Raw genomic sequence first — 17,934 nt, 5'->3', positions numbered from 1 at the left:
TATGAAAGTCAATTATCAGGCAAACATAGAGAATGCGGAATTACAGGGTGAAATCTTGGCTTCTTTGAAGTCAGTGGGAGTTTTGCCATTGAATTCTATGGAGCCAAGATTTTATCCAAGTTCTTAAATGGTGAAAACTACAATGGATTGAAACCAGCAGTCAAACACTGTATGTGGCCTAATTCAATCGTTTGTACCATTTTGTCTGGATACTTAAGGAGAAACATTCTCTGCATTGCTGACTGGTATATCTGTATTAAATACATAGCTTTCTCACAGCCTAAAAAATCTTGCAAGCTGTCATTGCGGTTTTATTGATAGCTAAGGTCACGTCTGGCTAATACTTTAGGCAATACCTTACATAAACAATAAGATCTCTTCTTGCTTTTTAAAAAGAAAACAGATTTGCTATACCTTAAAAATCCCAAAGCATCCAGTGAAGTGAGCTGTAGCTCACGAAAGCTCATGCTCAAATAAATTTGTTAGTCTCTAAGGTGCCACAAGTACTCCTTTTCTTTTTGCGAATACAGACTAACACGGCTGCTACTCTGAAACCTTAAAAATCCCAGTGCATAGTTTCCAAATTGTTGCTCTAAATAATACTTATCTAACGTCTTAGATTCAAATGGCAACTAGAAAGCGATGCAAACTAAGTCCTCACAATCTAACTCCACAGTTGTGAAGCGCACACACTTAAAATTTACATTCATAATAAAACTTGGAGGGGTTCATCTTAATTCAGATGTAACAATGTAAACATGATGTTAAATTAAGCATGGTTATCTTTGCTGAAAAATCACTGAAACCGGTGCTGTAATTTACACCACATACATATATTCAAGTAATAAAACTAAGTGGTTACTTGTCTAGCAGGCTGCTTAATTCAGATTGTTACACCTGAATTTCATTTAACTGACGTTAACAAGCAAATTATTACTTATTTTCTCCAATAGATAACAGATCTACTTGATGTAGTGCTGGACAGTTTCATCAAAACCAGTGCCACAGGGGGCTTGGGATCCATAAAAGCTGAGGTTATGGCAGACACAGCTGTAGCATTGGCTTCTGGAAATGTGAAATTGGTTTCAAGCAAAGTGAGTGTTTCCGTTCCTTAACTTACCTTTAAGTCAGTCAGTAATTTGACACTGCTCTTTGGTACCAGCTCTAAACAGTGGTACAATAGTATTTTAAAATGTGTTCTTAATGGAAACATTTTCAAGTTTAATTGTAATAGTGGTTGAGTGAAACTTTGAGCCCTATTTTTGCTTTAATTAAAAGAAAATGTTTGCTCCCTTTCAGGTAATAGGGAGGATGTGCAAAATAATCGACAAGACTTGTCTGTCTCCAACTCCGACATTAGAGCAACACCTGATGTGGGATGATATTGCCATTCTAGCACGTTACATGCTGATGCTCTCCTTTAACAATTCTCTTGATGTGGCAGCACATCTCCCCTACCTCTTCCATGTAGTTACTTTGTTGGTGGCCACTGGTCCTCTTTCCCTTAGAGCTTCCACCCATGGCCTGGTCATCAACATCATTCATTCTCTGTGCACTTGTTCACAACTTCACTTTAGCGGTAAGTTCTTACGAAATACTATATTAAGTTGATCACTCATTAGTTTACTTTGCTTTAGCAAATGTCTCCGTGACCTGTTCCCATCCCATTCTCCCCCACCCTCATTTCTATGAAGCTACTGTATCTGAGGGCAGGTCTACACTATGGGGTTAAGTCGACCTAAGTTACGCAACTCCAGCTATGTGAATAAAGTAGCTGGAATCGACTTAACTTAGGTCGACTTATTGCGTTGTCTACACCGTGCTGGGTCGATGGGAGAAACTCTCCCATCAACTTACCTTATGCTTCTCGTTCTGGTGGAGTACCAGAGTTGATTGGAGAGCGATCGGCGGTCGATTTAGCGGGTCTTTACTAGACCCACTAAATTGACTCCCAGTGGATTGATCACCGCATCCTAGATCCACAGTAAGTGGAAACAAGCCCTGAGACCACAGGTGGCACTGCGGTGATGTATTTTCACACCAATAGTAAAGGTGAACTCTAGTTCAGTACTAGATCGCAGTTGAGGCCAGAGCTTTCTTGTGCTTGATCCAGTATGGCCAATGGCTACAGTGGAGTGGTAGAAATTTATCACCTGTGATGGTCATAAATTCAGAGAACTTACAATAAGAGACAATATTTCCAACTCATTTAACAATAGTTAATTATAGGATAACAATAGGATGGTTGAGATGGATAGTTGAAACAAAAGTGAGTCATTTAATATATCTTTAATCTTTATCGTTCACAAATAGCAATCTTCTAGAACACTCAAGTTTTGTTTCTCTTCTGGGGTTTTGAAAGTGTTGTGTTGCTGTTCAGCTTTGTGAGAGATTGCCGCATGGGTGTATGGCTAGAATGAATGAGGATTGGGCTAAAAACTGATTAGCTGATTTAGGGCAGATCTTTAATGTAAATAATGACTAAAGGGAGTGGCTTGTTTGAAAAAGGGGTGAGGTGGACACATTATCGACAAAGATTTTCATGATGTAGATGAAGAGGAAACTGTGTCTGTGCTCTAATTGGCTGAAATTCTTCTGTTGAATAGATGTATAGAATACCAGGTAACCAAAATGTCACTTGTGTAAGACTATTGTGAAACTAAAAGAGGATACCTTACATGCTGTTATATTTTTGCCGTTTTTCAATGATCCAAAGATAAAACTTACTGGTGAGAACCAATAGAGTTAAAACCCACTAGCAAGTATGTCTTCATAGCGTCTTATCACAAAAGTGGAGGCATGAAAGCATGTTAAAGGAACCTTAACACTTATAATATTTTGCACATATATAAAAAATATATATATTATATATTATAAATATAAATATATTATAAATATATATAGTGCCATTATCCAAGAATCTGAAAGCGCGTTGTATATACTAAGAACTAAGCCTCACAACAGCCCGGAGTTATAGGTAGGTATCTCTAGTTTACTGATGGGTGAACTGAGGCATAGTAAAGTTAAAGGCCAGATTTACAAAAGTGTCGAGCATCCACAACAGTGATTTCAAAAGAGTTCAGCTTCCATTTAGGCTTTAAAATGAAGTGGCCAGATTTTCCAAAATGCTCAGAACCTTCCAGCTCCCATTCAGAAAATCGGGGCCTAAATGACCAGACTAGAACTCAGCAGCACTACCTCCCAATACCAGCTGTTAACTGTGTTCTCTACCCTTTTCATTCTGTGGCCCACCTCAGAGAGAGAGCTTGTGGCACCACCTCCCCTGACCAAATTCCCTACTGCTTGTTTTTTCAAACTATTTAATTCTCCTGACCACATTTTGAGAATCAGTACACTGGGCCACACACAGTGGCATAAATGCACGCCAATAGCATGTAAAACAGTTTTAAAACAGGCAGAACAGTACATGATATCTCTTCTTCTCCCTCGCCCCCCCCCCCACCCCTCCCTTGAAGGTCGTCTACTTCCTAGAATACATGCTTACACCTTAAAAATGGACTCTTGGTCTTGAAGGTACTTTTTGAAATGGTGGGATGGGATTCAATATATTAAATGTAACTTGTAAATTCTTAATTAACAGAGGAGACGAAGCAAGTTTTGAGACTCAGCTTGACAGAGTTCTCGCTGCCCAAGTTTTATTTGCTGTTTGGAATCAGCAAAGTGAAATCAGCAGCTGTCATAGCATTCCGATCCAGTTATCGGGATAGGTCATTCTCTCCTGGTTCCTACGAGAGGGAGACTTTTGCACTGACTTCCCTGGAAACAGTTACTGAAGCTCTGCTGGAGATCATGGAGGTACGATTTGTAAGACTATGAGAAACTAATAAAAGCAGTGAATTATAGCATAGTAGTATTGCATATACTATCCTGCAGGCAAGCAGCATAAGAGGATATCGGCTTCCTGACTTAGCTTAGCACTAAATAAGGAATAGCTCACTAAGAATTAAAAGCAGATACGTATTTTAAATAGGTGCTTTTCCTTAAGGTTACATGTATTCAATATCTTTTTTTAGGCTTGTATGAGAGATATTCCAACATGCAAGTGGCTGGACCAGTGGACAGACCTAGCACAAAAGTATGTTGTGATTCACAGAAACATAACCTATAACTGCATGTGTAGTAGATGTGCATCTCTTGATTTTTTTCACTACACAGGCTTTTGGAAACAAACTTGTTTAATACAACTCACTTCTATTTCTCACAGGTTTGCTTTCCAATATAATCCATCTCTGCAACCAAGAGCACTTGTCGTCTTTGGCTGTATCAGTAAACGAGTGTCACACGGGCAAATAAAACAAATAATCCGAATTCTTAGCAAGGTATATAGTTCTTTGTTTTTCTTGATGTAACTCATAGAATAGCTCCTTTAACAGCCAGATAATTTTGTGTCTCAGTTAAATTTTGGATTCAGGAGAATTTATTGACTGACACATTTTAGCGTGAATTTTTATGCAGAATAAGGAATTGCTGCATAAATGAAAATCTAGTTTTTGTAGCCACACTGTTTCTGACCAGAATAAATGTGGTGGGACTGAATTTGATTCCTCTTTAGTAATTTTACCCAGTGTTGCTGCTCATACTAGAAAATAGAACGGCTAGATATTTATCTCTGACTGAATTTGGAGTATTGCATTGAGGCTGAATCTAAAAGCTCAGTATTTAGCTGCACCTGCATAACTGTGAAGGAAGTTATAAATTTAATAGCTGTGAAAAGCAAATAAAGTAACTTAAAGAGAATTTGAATAAAGTGCCTACCGTTTATGCAAGTGAAATATTTTAAAACTATGCAGTTAGCTTAGTAATGGTGTCCATGATACCAAACAAGATCATAAAGCTATGTTTAATTGTGGGTGACCGGTATACCAAAAAGATTAATTGCCCTTGAGCATTTTATTATTCTACTCCAGTTTCGTAGACATAAAATTTAGGTGAACAGTATCTGAAATATCAGGACTACTCAATCTCTCTAATATAGTAGCTCCACTGATCCTTAAAATAACAGTACAGCACCTTAACTTCTTTATGTGCACCATGAAACGTTTTCTAGGTTTGTCATCCTCACTGATAATACTTCAGAATCCTTTTAAAACAAAACTAAATCAAAACTGCTGTTAATTATTGGTTAGAACTTTGGTCTTTAGATCCTGTTTGTTTAATAAAAATTAAATGTTTTTTCCGTTTTTCCAAAAAGGGACTTGAGAGCTGTTTAAAAGGGCCTGATAATTACAACAGCCAAGTTCTTATAGAAGCCACAGTTATCGCACTAACCAAGCTGCAGCCACTTCTTAATAAGGTAAATAACACTGATAAAACTATCAATCTGTTCTGTAAATGAAAACTATAAACATGTTTAACCTCAAAAATATTAATACAAATTATGAACTTCATCTCTGGCAATATTCCTGTTCCTTTACTCTAAAAGTAATTCCTGCTCAAAGGGAAATCAAAAATGTCACTGCTTTGTATTTGAGACCCTCTCTGCAAAAACTTTGGAAAAGCTGAGCTTGCATGGGATTGTCTGGTAAAGCAGAATTATGGGCAAAAAGAACATGAGCCACAGCAAGGTTTGAAAGAGGTTATTTCATTATCTGCTCTCCTGAGCTCTTCAGCTTTTTTGGCATTCCAATCTGTGACGGCTGGCACAGGTCTTCTGGATCATGGTTTGTCATAAAAGCTAGTCTCATTTGACTTGAAATGTTCCAGTCATCAAGTTCATGACTTTGTCAACCCAGCAGTTTGCATACAGTTATGAATCTCTGTAAAATTTCCTTGCAGAGTTGTACTGCACACACTCTCAAAGGGTCACAGTACATTTGAAAATGGGGTGAAGCGCTCGAATCTGGGCATTACTGGAAGAGGGTGGGTAGCGCCGTAAAGTCTCTTCCGCTTGCAACTGATCTTGTAAATATGTTCTAAAGAGAAATTAACTTCCAGAAATTTTCTTGATATATGCATTTGGAAGGCATGTTAATGTAATGTTCATCTTCCATACACATCAAAGAATTTAAGCAAACATCAGTGATCTGTCTGAAGGATCTTCTGGTGATTTTACCATTTGATATTTCATCCTTATCTTGATACCTTTATTTTGTATTAGCAGCGTTGTCTGCTGAGCCAACTGGATGGCATTATATAGGGTTTAGAACTGACAATGAGTTGTAGGAATTAGTAGTGCCTTAGTATTTTCAGGTTCAGTTTTATGTTGATATGTCGTGAACTTAGACTTTAGTACAGAAGTTTAATTTGAGTATTTATTGTAAAGACAATGAAGGCCACATAGCCTTTGGAAGTTCTGCTTCATTTCACTTAAAGTCTAATAGTTTGACTCTACCTCAGTAAAATATAAAGCTAGTAACTTTGGACCAAAAAGAAAAGGAGTACTATTGGCACCTTAGAGACTAACCAATTTATTTGAGCATAAGCAAGCTGTAGCTCACGAAAGCTTATGCTCAAATAAATTGGTTAGTCTCTAAGGTGCCACTAGTACTCCTTTTCTTTTTGCGAATACAGACTAACACGGCTGCTACTCTGAAACCTAACTTTGGACCCTGATCCTGCAAGTCTGTCTGGTGTATATCTCTGGTAATGTCATGCTCAGAGGATCAGAAATGAATCCCCAATATGTCTGTCATCTATAAGGAAGACGTCATGTCAGTAAAAACTGCTGATTTGGGAGTCCCGGATTAGTTGAATGCTCATGTGCCCAGCATGCCAATCTGATTGGGCATGTAATGGCCTGACTAGTTTGGCCACAGCATTATGATCACATCTTTTGGAATCTAGACTTGGTATTGAACGCAAACATCAGTTCCCAGATTGGTGGAATGCAGGTGCAATACTGATTTTGAAATGTGTGTGATTTGAAAGAATGGAATGAATGGAGAGGCAGCAATCACAAAGAGTGATCCTTGTGACTAGTTCTTCTGTGGTACTTAGACATCCACCTTGAAGAATACAACTGCTTGAGGAATATAGATGGTGCTTATGTGGACTGTCAGTTTTGTCTTTAATGTGGTTGAGGAGAGAACCCCATATGCGGATAACAGACCACCACCAATCAAGGATAGCTTAAGAATGCGTGACAAACAAGATTACCAGGATACTTTTTGTCCTGTTTTATTCATTCCCAGAAACTGTTTTGAAGTTAAAATCATTGCAATCTTTTTCACCTAGGACTCTCCTATGCACAAGGCCCTCTTTTGGGTGGCAATGGCAGTGCTGCAGCTAGATGAAGTTAACCTTTATTCAGCAGGTACAGCACTACTTGAACAAAATCTACATACCTTAGATAGTCTTCGGGTATTCAATGACAAGGTAAGTGATCCACCCACTAGTAAACTGTGTAAGCAACCCTTAATGTACTGTGCATTCTTACCTCTGAAAGCAAACAAATCTGTGTATATGCTTCCTTGTTGAACAAAATAGTTGAGTGAAGAGAACTGGTGTATCGTACTCTGACTTGCAAGGAAATCGATATTCCAACATTTAAGGGTCCTCATGTAAACCTGCATAGAAAAACGCTTGTTGTTGTTGATTCCTGTTGAACCTGAAATTCCACTGCAAGGTGAAAAGATACTGAATTAAGCTGAATACATTTGGGCTCTTCTCCCACTTCTCCTTAAATGTTTAACCTAATCTTTGACATGTAGAGAGAGCACAATCACAGCAAATTCATTCTCCCACTTCCAGAAAGAAAAGGAAAAAAGTCCAAATTTGTAACCTGTAATATAGCTTGGAATCTACCCAGACTGACACAGAGCACAGACATGTCAACATTACACTTAAGGATTTTATTTACGTATTTTATTGCAAGTTTCCAACTTATTTTGACTTCTGTAATTTTTTACCAAAACATTAGTGGTATGAATAGTAAGCATGAATAATCTGCAGCAGACACTGTTTTTCGTTAACAGAGCCCAGAAGAAGTATTTATGGAAATCAGGAGACCTTTGGAATGGCACTGCAAACAGATGGATCATTTTGTTGGACTCAACTTTAACTCTAACTTTAATTTTGCACTAGTAGGACATCTTCTAAAAGGTAGGAATAGAAAATTTGTTGTGCTTGCTTTTCATGTCATATTCTAAGTTTAGTTTATAAGCATAAGCAAAACGCTCATTCACTTAAATGGAATCCAGATTTCACGTTGTGCGGTGTGAACTGTCACTGGAGGTGTGGCTTTATTTCTCTTTATTCCTTTGTGGTACTTTCTGTAAAAGCGCTTTCTCTTTATGAGTTAGGCTTCACTTCACTTCAGGCTTACTGCATATTATATAGGTGATCATAATGGGACAAGAATTTAAATATGTAGAATATCTGCCTAGACACTTGCAGTGTTCTGGTCTTTGGGAAAGGGCAGAAAAAATAATAGTTTTAGTATGTGTTCATCATTCACTAATTTTGTGCTTTCTCACTCTGTATATATGAAGAGTTCTGAGAAATGTATCGGAAAAATATTGGTAAAAGCATTATAATAAATATGCATTAAAAACTGAATGTTCAATCCTTGATTTCTTCATAACCTTGTTTCCTAGGATATAGGCATCCCTCTCCTACCATCGTAGCAAGGACAGTAAGGATTTTACACACACTACTAGCTCTGGTTAACAAACATAGGAATTGTGATAAGTTCGAGGTGAATACCCAGAGCGTGGCTTACCTGGCAGGTAAAAAAAGAACTCCTAACCTTCTGCCTAATCAAAAGGAACAGGGTGTGGCCATTCTTGACCTTAGGTAGATAAAATATTAAAAAGCTATTTAAAGAAAACTTTGTCAGAGAATGATGGGGCTGTTCAAAAAATCAGTCTGAAAGGTTAAATCAGTGAAGGAAATGCTAACAAAAGTTGATAAACTCAGCATGTGGGGTATCTGTTTCAAAATTCTCCCAGGGGTTGGAGAGAGTTTCTAAAATGTAAATATTAAATGCTTATGTTAAAAAAATTAAGCAATCAAGAGTTCTAACAGCCTAGCAAGAGTGAACAGTGTGGAGGGAAAATATTTAAATAAAATTTTAGTTATAAACTTATAGGGGACGGTTATGAAAAATAATTCAACTACTTTAAAATTATTTCAAAAACCTTCCTTGTCCTTGAATTGACTTCAAGCATTTTAGTGAGAAATAATTGCAGCTTCCAAAGGATGTGTGTATGTGCTGAGAAAAAAATTAAAATCCATGGAGTACCGCGTAGACTTCTGAAAATGTTGCTGTCTTTGAAAACTTGTTCGCTTCCTTTGGATTTTTAGCTTTGCTGACTGTGTCTGAGGAAGTTCGAAGTCGCTGCAGCCTAAAACATAGGAAGTCTCTCTTGCTGACAGAGGTTTCAATGGAAAATGTTCCTATGGATACATATCCCATGCATCACAGTGACACCAGCTGTAGGTCAGTGTGTCTCTCACTTTATTTAAACTACAGCAGTTGTGTGAACCTCCGTGACTATTTTGGGAAGAAAGCTGTGCCTTTTGCAGGTTATTTAAAGGTAACCTGTAATGTGTTAAAAACTAGAACCAGCATTAAGAAGGGCTGCTTAAAGATCAACTGTGCGTTAAGGGTTCAAGGCTTATGCACTACTTAAGCACTATGTGCTTAAGTGAGACATAAGTGGTGTCTTGGGTTTATACTAGCCTCTCTGCATAGGGCTGAAGTTTACCCTAAATCTTGTTTCAGCAATTTTAAAAACATAATCATATTTATTTTTCTCCTTTAGTAGCGCCGTAAAATTGCTACCTAGTGATCCCCTACTTCCTTCTTTAGCTGAGATTCCAGCACGCAGTAGCTGGTAACATCAGTATTGCTTATGGGCAGTGAAATCGTAGTATAGGAGGTCTGCATGTAAGTGGAAGAGCAAGCCTGGTTTTATGAAATCCTGAGTATATTTCTAGAATTATTAGCATTTTTATAAAAACAAGATCTAAAAACCTTATAGATCAGCTGATTATTAAATAGGGCCTTCCCCTTTCCTTATAAGTTGGCTTCCTTACATTGGGTAATTTTCTTATTTGTTTTTACCATTTCAGTAATATAATCACACAGGGGTCTGCATTTCACTGATAATTTTACACAATTTTGCAACCGAAGTGGTTACTACATAAACAATTCCAGCTGACAGCTTTAACTATTACTATTACAAAGGGGAAAGTTCAAATAGTTGGAGGATTATAACCAAATATGTGCATTTTTGGTTTGTAAAAATTCAATTCCTCCACACTTTCAGGACACTAAAGGAAAACCAACCGTGGTCCTCTCCAAAGGGGTCAGACAGACATCTTGCTGCCAGTTACCCCACAGTGGGACAGATTAGCCCACGAACACGAAAATCCATGAGCTTGGATATGGGACAGCCTTCACAAGCCAACACTAAAAAGCTACTAGGTAAGTAAAAAACGAGGTTTACTAGTTTGTTACATCAGTCTTTAAAAAGCTAAACCAGCGAATGTTTTTGGGGGAATATAACCTATTTATTTGACGTTTTTAAAATGTGCCAATCCTTTCTTCTAGTGACATACATAACACCTACTCAGTACAAATTGGACCAACCTCCACAATTAAAGTCCCTCCAAACTAAGGCTCTCGCCCCTTCCCTGCTTCCACCCACCCAATAGGAAGTCTTTTTAAAAAAAAAATAAAGCTTTGCAGTGAAACATAACGGTCATCAAATTCAAGCAATGCAGGGCCAAAAAGAAAGCGTATTCCAGACTTAAGAATCACTTGCTGCTTCCAGCCCTCTCCATCAAAACTTAGAGGCTACTCACTTCACCACTTCTCCTGATCTCCGTGTCTGTGGTTAACACCAGAAACGAGGCAGTCCCAAAACATTAAGAGCTTTTGGCAGTTGTTGCTTATTTTTTTATTGAAGTACTGAAACATATATTACAAATTTCATTGCCTTTGAAAACAAATGGAAGAAAAAGTAGTTTTCAATCTTGCTGATTTTGTCCATGTCCTCTTTACATTTCAGAAGGAATACTTACTAGTATTTGCTTGGGAAAAGGCAGATCTTCAGGACATAATTAAAATGTGTAAGAATTACCCTCCTAGTGAGAGAAGATGAAAAATTTTGGTTCGTTGCCAGCTGCATGTTACACTTACAGCTCCTTAACTTATTAGGTTTATGGGTGGAGAAGTCTTAACTGCACAGGAATAAACAAGAATGATAAAAGTTTCCCAGCATATTGCATCAGTCCTCTTACGTTACATGACTTATATCTGCCTCTCCTTGCTTTGCAGCAAAAGTTGCCTCTTAATTTCCTTGGAGGGTGAAACTGGGGTATCTGAGCAGGGCTTGTTTGGTGCCTTGCCCCACAATGCTTCAACCCTGACCTAGAGGCTCTCAGCCCCAAGGGGAGAGAGGATAGCTCAGTGACCAGGGCCACTAAATCTTTGATCTCCCCTTTGAACCTTCTGATAAGGGCTCCAGTTAGTAGCAGTGGTTAAGCAGTTGGTAGTGTGAGCACAGCACCAGTGGAAACTTATTTGAGACCGTAAGACTCATTTAATATAAAGGCCACCAAGCAATCATCAGATAGTAACAACTTTCAATTACTGCCAACGAATGTTGGATTTGAATTGGCAGTCTACAAGTCCATAGCCTATTACCTCTCACCTGAGCAGTTCTTTAAGCCGTCTTTACCCTTCCTGTATTCTGAGATTGTGTAGGGCTGCTACCGGTCCCTTTTCCAGCAACCTCTGTGACACTGAAGACCCTGCAACAACCCAGTCTCCATGGGGCCCCCAGAGCTGCCCAGCCACCGCTTGTGGCAGGGATCCCCCCCTGCAGTGGCTTAGCTGCCACGAGCAGCCGGGGCCTCCCCGCAGCTCCTAACTACCAGCAGCAGCAGAGGAATCCCAGAGTTCTTAGGGCCACAGGTGTTGGGGGCCCCCTGCATCTCCCCAGCCACTGCTGGCGGGGGCCCCCCCTACAGCTGCTCAGTTGCTGCGAGCAGCCGCACCCTCCTTCCCCCCCAGCTCCCAGCCACCGGCAGCAGCAGAGACACCCCAAAGTTGCTCAGTGGCTGGGGACAGGGCCCCTCTCCCCCCCCCCCCCGCAGCTCCCCAGACTCCACCATTGGCAGGGCCCTCCCAGCATCTCCCAGCCCCGCAGAGCAGTGGGGGACCCCTCCCAGCCCCTGGGCAATGGGGTCCCTGCAGCTCCCAGGTGGCTGCTGGGGGGATGAGGGAGGGAGGGCCAGGGTGCTGGACCCTCCTTCCCCATTTTGTCAAGGATATTTTTAGTAAAAGTCAGGGACAGGTCACAGCTTCTAAGATTTTTTTGTTTAGTGCCCATAATGAGTCCATGATTTTTACTAAAAATATCCATGACAAAATTGTAGCCTTAATGATGATATCAGAGTATTGGAGAGTACCTGCTGTGGTCCAAGCTTCCTGCCTTGGCCAGCTAGACGACTACAGTGAGCTGCTTGCTTCTGTTTCCTTTTCAAGAGTGGATCAAGGACTTGGAATAACCATACTGACCACGTCACTTAGGATTATATTGCTTTTTAGAGCTTTATGGGGGTCTGCACAATACCCACTCACACCTTGTTTATCTCAAACCCAGTGCTGTTCAACCTCTCACCTTTCATAAGCACTAAAATATACACACTAAGTGAGGAGGAGTCGGGACCCTGATAGTGACTCACTTTCCAGTAATAAGGCATTAGAATATTTACTAAATGGGAGACCCTGTAGTATGCTGACCATTTCCCTGTAGTTTCCCACTGCAGTAGATTTTGGGAAAGGAGCAGCACACACTTGGCACCTGAGCCTTAAATAACATTTTTGAAAATTGGCTGCTAAACTGATGTATATTGTGTTAGCCAAGCGTTTCAAAAGATGTGACCTTAATATCCCAGGTACTTGTGTGACCACATCTAGAGCTACTGTAGCCACAAGTGAAGATTGTTCTAGAACACCAGCAGGACAAAGACCGACAGAGGTCCTGCTCTTGTAGGGATGTGCTTTGTTGTTCCATACAAAAGATATCCGTATCACAGAGGATGGTGAGACCACCTCTCCCAGTGTTCTTGTCCATATGTCCTCGGTAGTGTAGTACCTTCACAGCAAAAAAAACATTCAGTACCTTACTATTCAGATACACAGAATATCCACTGTGGTTTACTGATTTAATTTCTTGATGGGTTTTTTTTTAGGTACAAGGAAAAGTTTTGACCACTTGATATCAGACACAAAGGCTCCTAAAAGGCAGGAAATCGAATCTGGGATTACCACACCCCCCAAAATGAGGAGAGTAGCTGAAAATGACTATGACATGGGTGAGAAGAAAGACTAACACTTTTAGACTATTCCTAGTATTAAATGCAGTGCATGCACATGAAAAGGTTTATTACTAAATTCAGTGTTCATTTGTTTAGGGTACAACAAGGCAATAGCTATGCATTTGTCTTAACAAAACAAGCCACCTAGAAAGTCTCCAACATTTTGTAACACTGGCAATTGAATCTCAAATCACTACAGCTGACAAAGTTAATATGGAGACCTACAGTAAAAGACAGCCAAAAAAACCACTGCATTGCAGAATGAAATCAGATGAACCAGATTATGCCCTTTATATGTTTATGAGCACTGAATGCAGGGTTTTTAAAAAGGAACCAGTGGCCTTATGGATAGAGCACTGGGCTGGCACTCAGGATGCCTGGGTTCTGTTCCTGGCTCTGCCGCTTGTCTGTTGGGTGACCTTGAGCAAGTCACTTCACCTCCCTGTCCCTCAGTTTCCCCTTCTGTGAAATGGGATATTGTTTATCTGCTGATGAAAAGTATTACACATGAGCTTGGTATTATTATTATTACAATAAACATGCTTTTTCATAACATACAAGTCATTGAATTGTGGATAACACAAAGCTGTTTCATGGGAATTGTAGGTGGCTGAATTTGATGGGATGGTATATAATTCTTTGTTTTTTAATTATTGTGCTCTGGCTGAGTACTTTTTTTTTTTTTTCTGGCAGAAACCCAGAGAATATCACCCCAACAACACCCACACCTTCGGAAAGTTTCTGTGTCTGAGTCTAATGTCCTCCTGGATGAAGAGGTCCTTACTGATCCAAAAATTCAAGCCCTGCTGCTTACTGTCCTTGTAAGCACACTTTCCCCATATTATGCCGTATTTTTTAATGCACTATATCTTTAAAACCAGCATGTATGTTTCAGTGCAATGCTAATAGGGCTTGATTGATCAGGGTCTGTCCCTGATGTGTAAAAGGCATTCTATTTTGCCCACTAATGTCTAGGATGTCCAAGAGAATTCCTTTTTAAAATGCATATTTAATATCCATAAATGGGCAAATGTTTAATGTTCACATTTATGCACCTTTTTGCAGAGTACATCAAATTACTATCTCACTTTTTCACGGGTGATGAGAATCACAAAACAAATGATGCTACAATGTGTGCATTACATTTTTAAAAAAAGAAAATCTTAAATTGCTGGAACTAGATTACTTTGAGTTTTAAACTTATCTGAGCCCAGTAGTGGAGGGTTGCAGTATAAATTACTTGTTCTCCCAGCCTGCTCCAATGCAGTTCCCATCAGTGCCATCCTCTGAAAAGACATTCAAGAATGTTTAATTTGAATTTCTTTGTTCTTTCTGAAACTCTTTGAAGTTTGAATACATTTCTAAACTTTCATTTTTTGAAAACCGGTGGGGCAATCTTTGTTGAAAACATTTCTCACCAAAAGAAATCTATTGACCAACATTTTTGCCAATTTTTTAAATTTTGACAAACTCCGTTCATTGTCAGTCTCCTGTGTACACATGAAATACTTGAAATAAAAACTGTGTCCTTAAAAAGTCCCTTAATGTGATTATCTATCTTGCTAGTGCTCTGTTTTGGGCAATCAGGTGCTGTTTGTGATGAACTAGTGTTATGCCTCAATGTTTGAGATCCCTGTTAAAAAAAAATAAATAAAAAAAAAATGAAGCACAAATATTCACCTCCCAAATCAGAGAGATACTGATTTTTGTCCTTTGCATTATGCCAGGCAACATTAGTAAAGTACACTACAGATGAGTTTGACCAACGAATTCTTTATGAATATTTAGCAGAAGCCAGCGTTGTCTTCCCAAAGGTCTTTCCTGTTGTGTAAGTAATTAAAACTCAGTTTATATAATATTTTTTGTATTAAGCTTGCTGCTTTACACTTGCATAAAATGACTTCGGGAACCGGATGGCAGGGGGTTACAAGACTTTTTTTGCCCCTGGGTTGCTAGTTCAAATTTAACTTAGACTTATAAGGACTGAAGGCTGTGCCCATTGGAAGCTATCTAGTGGCCTATGTGAAACGTGTTTGGTGTTTTTGGTGGTAGCGGTATCCTCAATACAGAAACCACTCCCACAATTGGTGCTAATAAGTACCCTTATTGACAGTTTCCACAGAGAGGCCAAAGGCCATGGAGACTGAATTATGCTCTACCATAATCCTTCCAAGTCAGAATTTGGGTGCTTTGGCCTGGCTCTGGAGAATCTTGCACTGCTGTTACCCATGCTGTGCTGCTTCCAAAACCTTCCCATGCTCATTGCAGCCATTAGTCCAGCAGTTCAGTCATGGTTTATCAGTGTTTGACACTATAAAAAAGAGTTGAAATAAAAATAAAAACTTAGGGTTTGTTTACAGTGCATTAGTGTGTTGTTGCAAAACAAGGGGATACATGTTACCTTTTAGATTTTTTTTTTTTCCCTCCAGCAAATAAACAGGGTTGTTTTTTAACTGGTGTCCAAGTGACCTGTCAAAACAAGTTATTTAAAGTGTAGCCCAAGCATAGTCCTTCAATATGATTCCGCATACAACTTGTTTGCTTAGTTTATCACTGTATTATTGTCTATGTGCAATCAATACAGTTCAGGAAAGTCCAGCTATTGTAGTTTAACTTTTCAGTTGTGCATGTTGTAGAAAGAATATCACATCCTCCTGTTATAAAATGATGGTCAGATTCAAAGGAATTTCACACGTCACTGAAATCAAACTGGCAGTAATTGGTATCCTTTATGACAGTATAAGGAGTAATACCGAGGATTGAGTAAATCCAGAGATTCATTTTACCAGTTAATTATTTCCTTGTAAATAATTCAAATATTTGATTGTGCATGTTTGAGTATTTTGTTAATTGCTAATTAAAGAAAAGTGTTGATACGTTACATTTTCTGTGTCTGGGGTTTTCAAAAGCACTGAGGTAACTTAAGGGCACACGTCCCATTGAAAGGAAATAGGGTTTGTGCTCCTAAATCACTTGGACACTTCTGAAAATCCCATCCCAATAGTTTTGTTTGATAAATGAACCTGCAGTTCATATCTAACTTTAAGTAACTATATGAACAAAAAGACGACACTTACTTTTGTATTGTTTAGGCACAATTTATTGGATTCCAAGATCAATACCCTTTTGTCACTGTGCCAAGACCCAAATTTGTTGAATCCAATTCATGGGATTGTTCAGAGTGTTGTCTACCATGAAGAATCTCCACCCCAGTACCAAACTTCTTACCTACAAAGTAAATATCTTTCTACTTTTTTTAAACTGTTCTACTGTAAAAATAAATAAAAATGTTTCCATCAAGATTGCTGCTGCCCAGAATTTGTTGTGTGGGTTTTTTCTTAATTTCACAAATCTTAATGTAAGAATGTATTCATTTGTAATAAATTACCTGTTTTAATGTTAATGTAAAATTCCTTGCTGTGACTGCATGTTGCCAGCTACGTAAGAAAACAGTAAGTGAAATAGGCTAGAAATTAAAACTCAGTCATGTTTCCACTGACAACAGCATGTGAAGTACAAAATGAAAATATTGGTCAAAAGTTGCAAATAATAAATTAGATTTGTAAAATTCTCTTAGATTTATCAATCAAGTGTCTAGCTGATAAATAAATTGCACGAGGTAAAATTTTAAAAGCACCTAAATCCGGTTTTCAAAGTGACTGAAAGTCCATGCAATTTAGGCTCCTAAGTCACTTTTGAAAATGTGACTTAGGGCTCCTAAGTCATTTGCCCTTTTGGAAATTTTACCCATACTTAAATGCTTACCCTGACAGCATCCCTTTTCAATTTGGGGCTTTTGAATTCATTTATTATGCTTAAGATGTATATTATATATAAAAAACAAATCTCAGTAATTGTACTTTTTACATGTTGAACACAATTGAGCCTATTTTTAGGCATCAAAAAATTTCACAGTTTGTCACTGTGAGATCCTTACATAACATTTTTTTCAATATGTAAGCAAATCCAAGTGATGCATCTTGTATACCTTCTAATTAGTTTGGTTTCCTATCAAAATTGTATGAGAAAATTGTTTGTTATAGGGTGGTAATATTCAGTTTGTTGTTATAGGTTTTGGATTTAATGGATTGTGGAGGTTTGCTGGGCCATTCTCTAAGGTAAGAATAGTATGAAAAATGTAAGTTCTTCAGAATCTTGTCTTTATTGCCTATATGGAGCACCAGGATGCCCTTATGGCACTATATATAAATATTAAAAAACAACATTGATAAAACAGGCAGACTTTTTATGTGTAAGGCAGTAACTAGCTCTCTGGCAGACCTCACAAATCTTGATAGATTTGATAAGCGGGTGTAAAAACAGATAATGTTACCTACTGTTAAGCTATCAGGTAAGAGCAATCAAGTTGGTAAATAACCCTTTGCAATGCTCCCATTGTCATTGTTAAGAGGCACTTGACATACGTTGTCATTCAGCACATCTTTAGATCTTTATTAAATGTATTTTGTAGCTTACAGAAATGTGGAAATCAATACAGGAGTAAATTCACAATGATAAATTTCACATTTTACACTGAACCTAATGTCATCTTAAGTATTGACCATCTGTACTGCAATTTGTTCTGTCAAATCGATGTAACAAGGACCAAATGGGCAGAGATGGGCAGTGGTTGGATATTAG

At 38.5% G+C, this 17,934-nt stretch overlaps 1 protein-coding gene across 5 annotated transcripts in view; it reads left to right on the top strand.

Moving 5' to 3' along the window:
• NF1 (neurofibromin 1) overlaps positions 1–17,934 on the top strand; it is a 168,051-nt gene that overhangs the window by 132,412 nt on the left and 17,705 nt on the right. For all 5 annotated transcript variants that reach the window (XM_037880588.2, XM_037880586.2, XM_037880587.2 and 2 more), the window contains 16 exons: positions 954–1,094; positions 1,300–1,579; positions 3,602–3,816; positions 4,035–4,096; positions 4,226–4,340; positions 5,213–5,314; positions 7,195–7,335; positions 7,935–8,061; positions 8,556–8,687; positions 9,265–9,400; positions 10,233–10,390; positions 13,168–13,290; positions 13,987–14,114; positions 15,021–15,121; positions 16,386–16,528; positions 17,365–17,411. In XM_037880588.2, coding sequence (XP_037736516.1) covers positions 954–1,094; positions 1,300–1,579; positions 3,602–3,816; positions 4,035–4,096; positions 4,226–4,340; positions 5,213–5,314; positions 7,195–7,335; positions 7,935–8,061; positions 8,556–8,687; positions 9,265–9,400; positions 10,233–10,390; positions 13,168–13,290; positions 13,987–14,114; positions 15,021–15,121; positions 16,386–16,528; positions 17,365–17,411 — 2,151 coding nt within the window. The remainder of the gene's footprint in view (positions 1–953; positions 1,095–1,299; positions 1,580–3,601; positions 3,817–4,034; positions 4,097–4,225; positions 4,341–5,212; positions 5,315–7,194; positions 7,336–7,934; positions 8,062–8,555; positions 8,688–9,264; positions 9,401–10,232; positions 10,391–13,167; positions 13,291–13,986; positions 14,115–15,020; positions 15,122–16,385; positions 16,529–17,364; positions 17,412–17,934) is intronic.

This window comes from Chelonia mydas, chromosome 17 (assembly GCF_015237465.2).
Source record: "Chelonia mydas isolate rCheMyd1 chromosome 17, rCheMyd1.pri.v2, whole genome shotgun sequence".
NCBI lineage: Eukaryota > Metazoa > Chordata > Testudines > Cheloniidae > Chelonia > Chelonia mydas.
The sequence above is the reverse complement of the archived record's forward strand: the minus strand, read 5'-3'. Positions and strand labels throughout refer to the sequence as shown.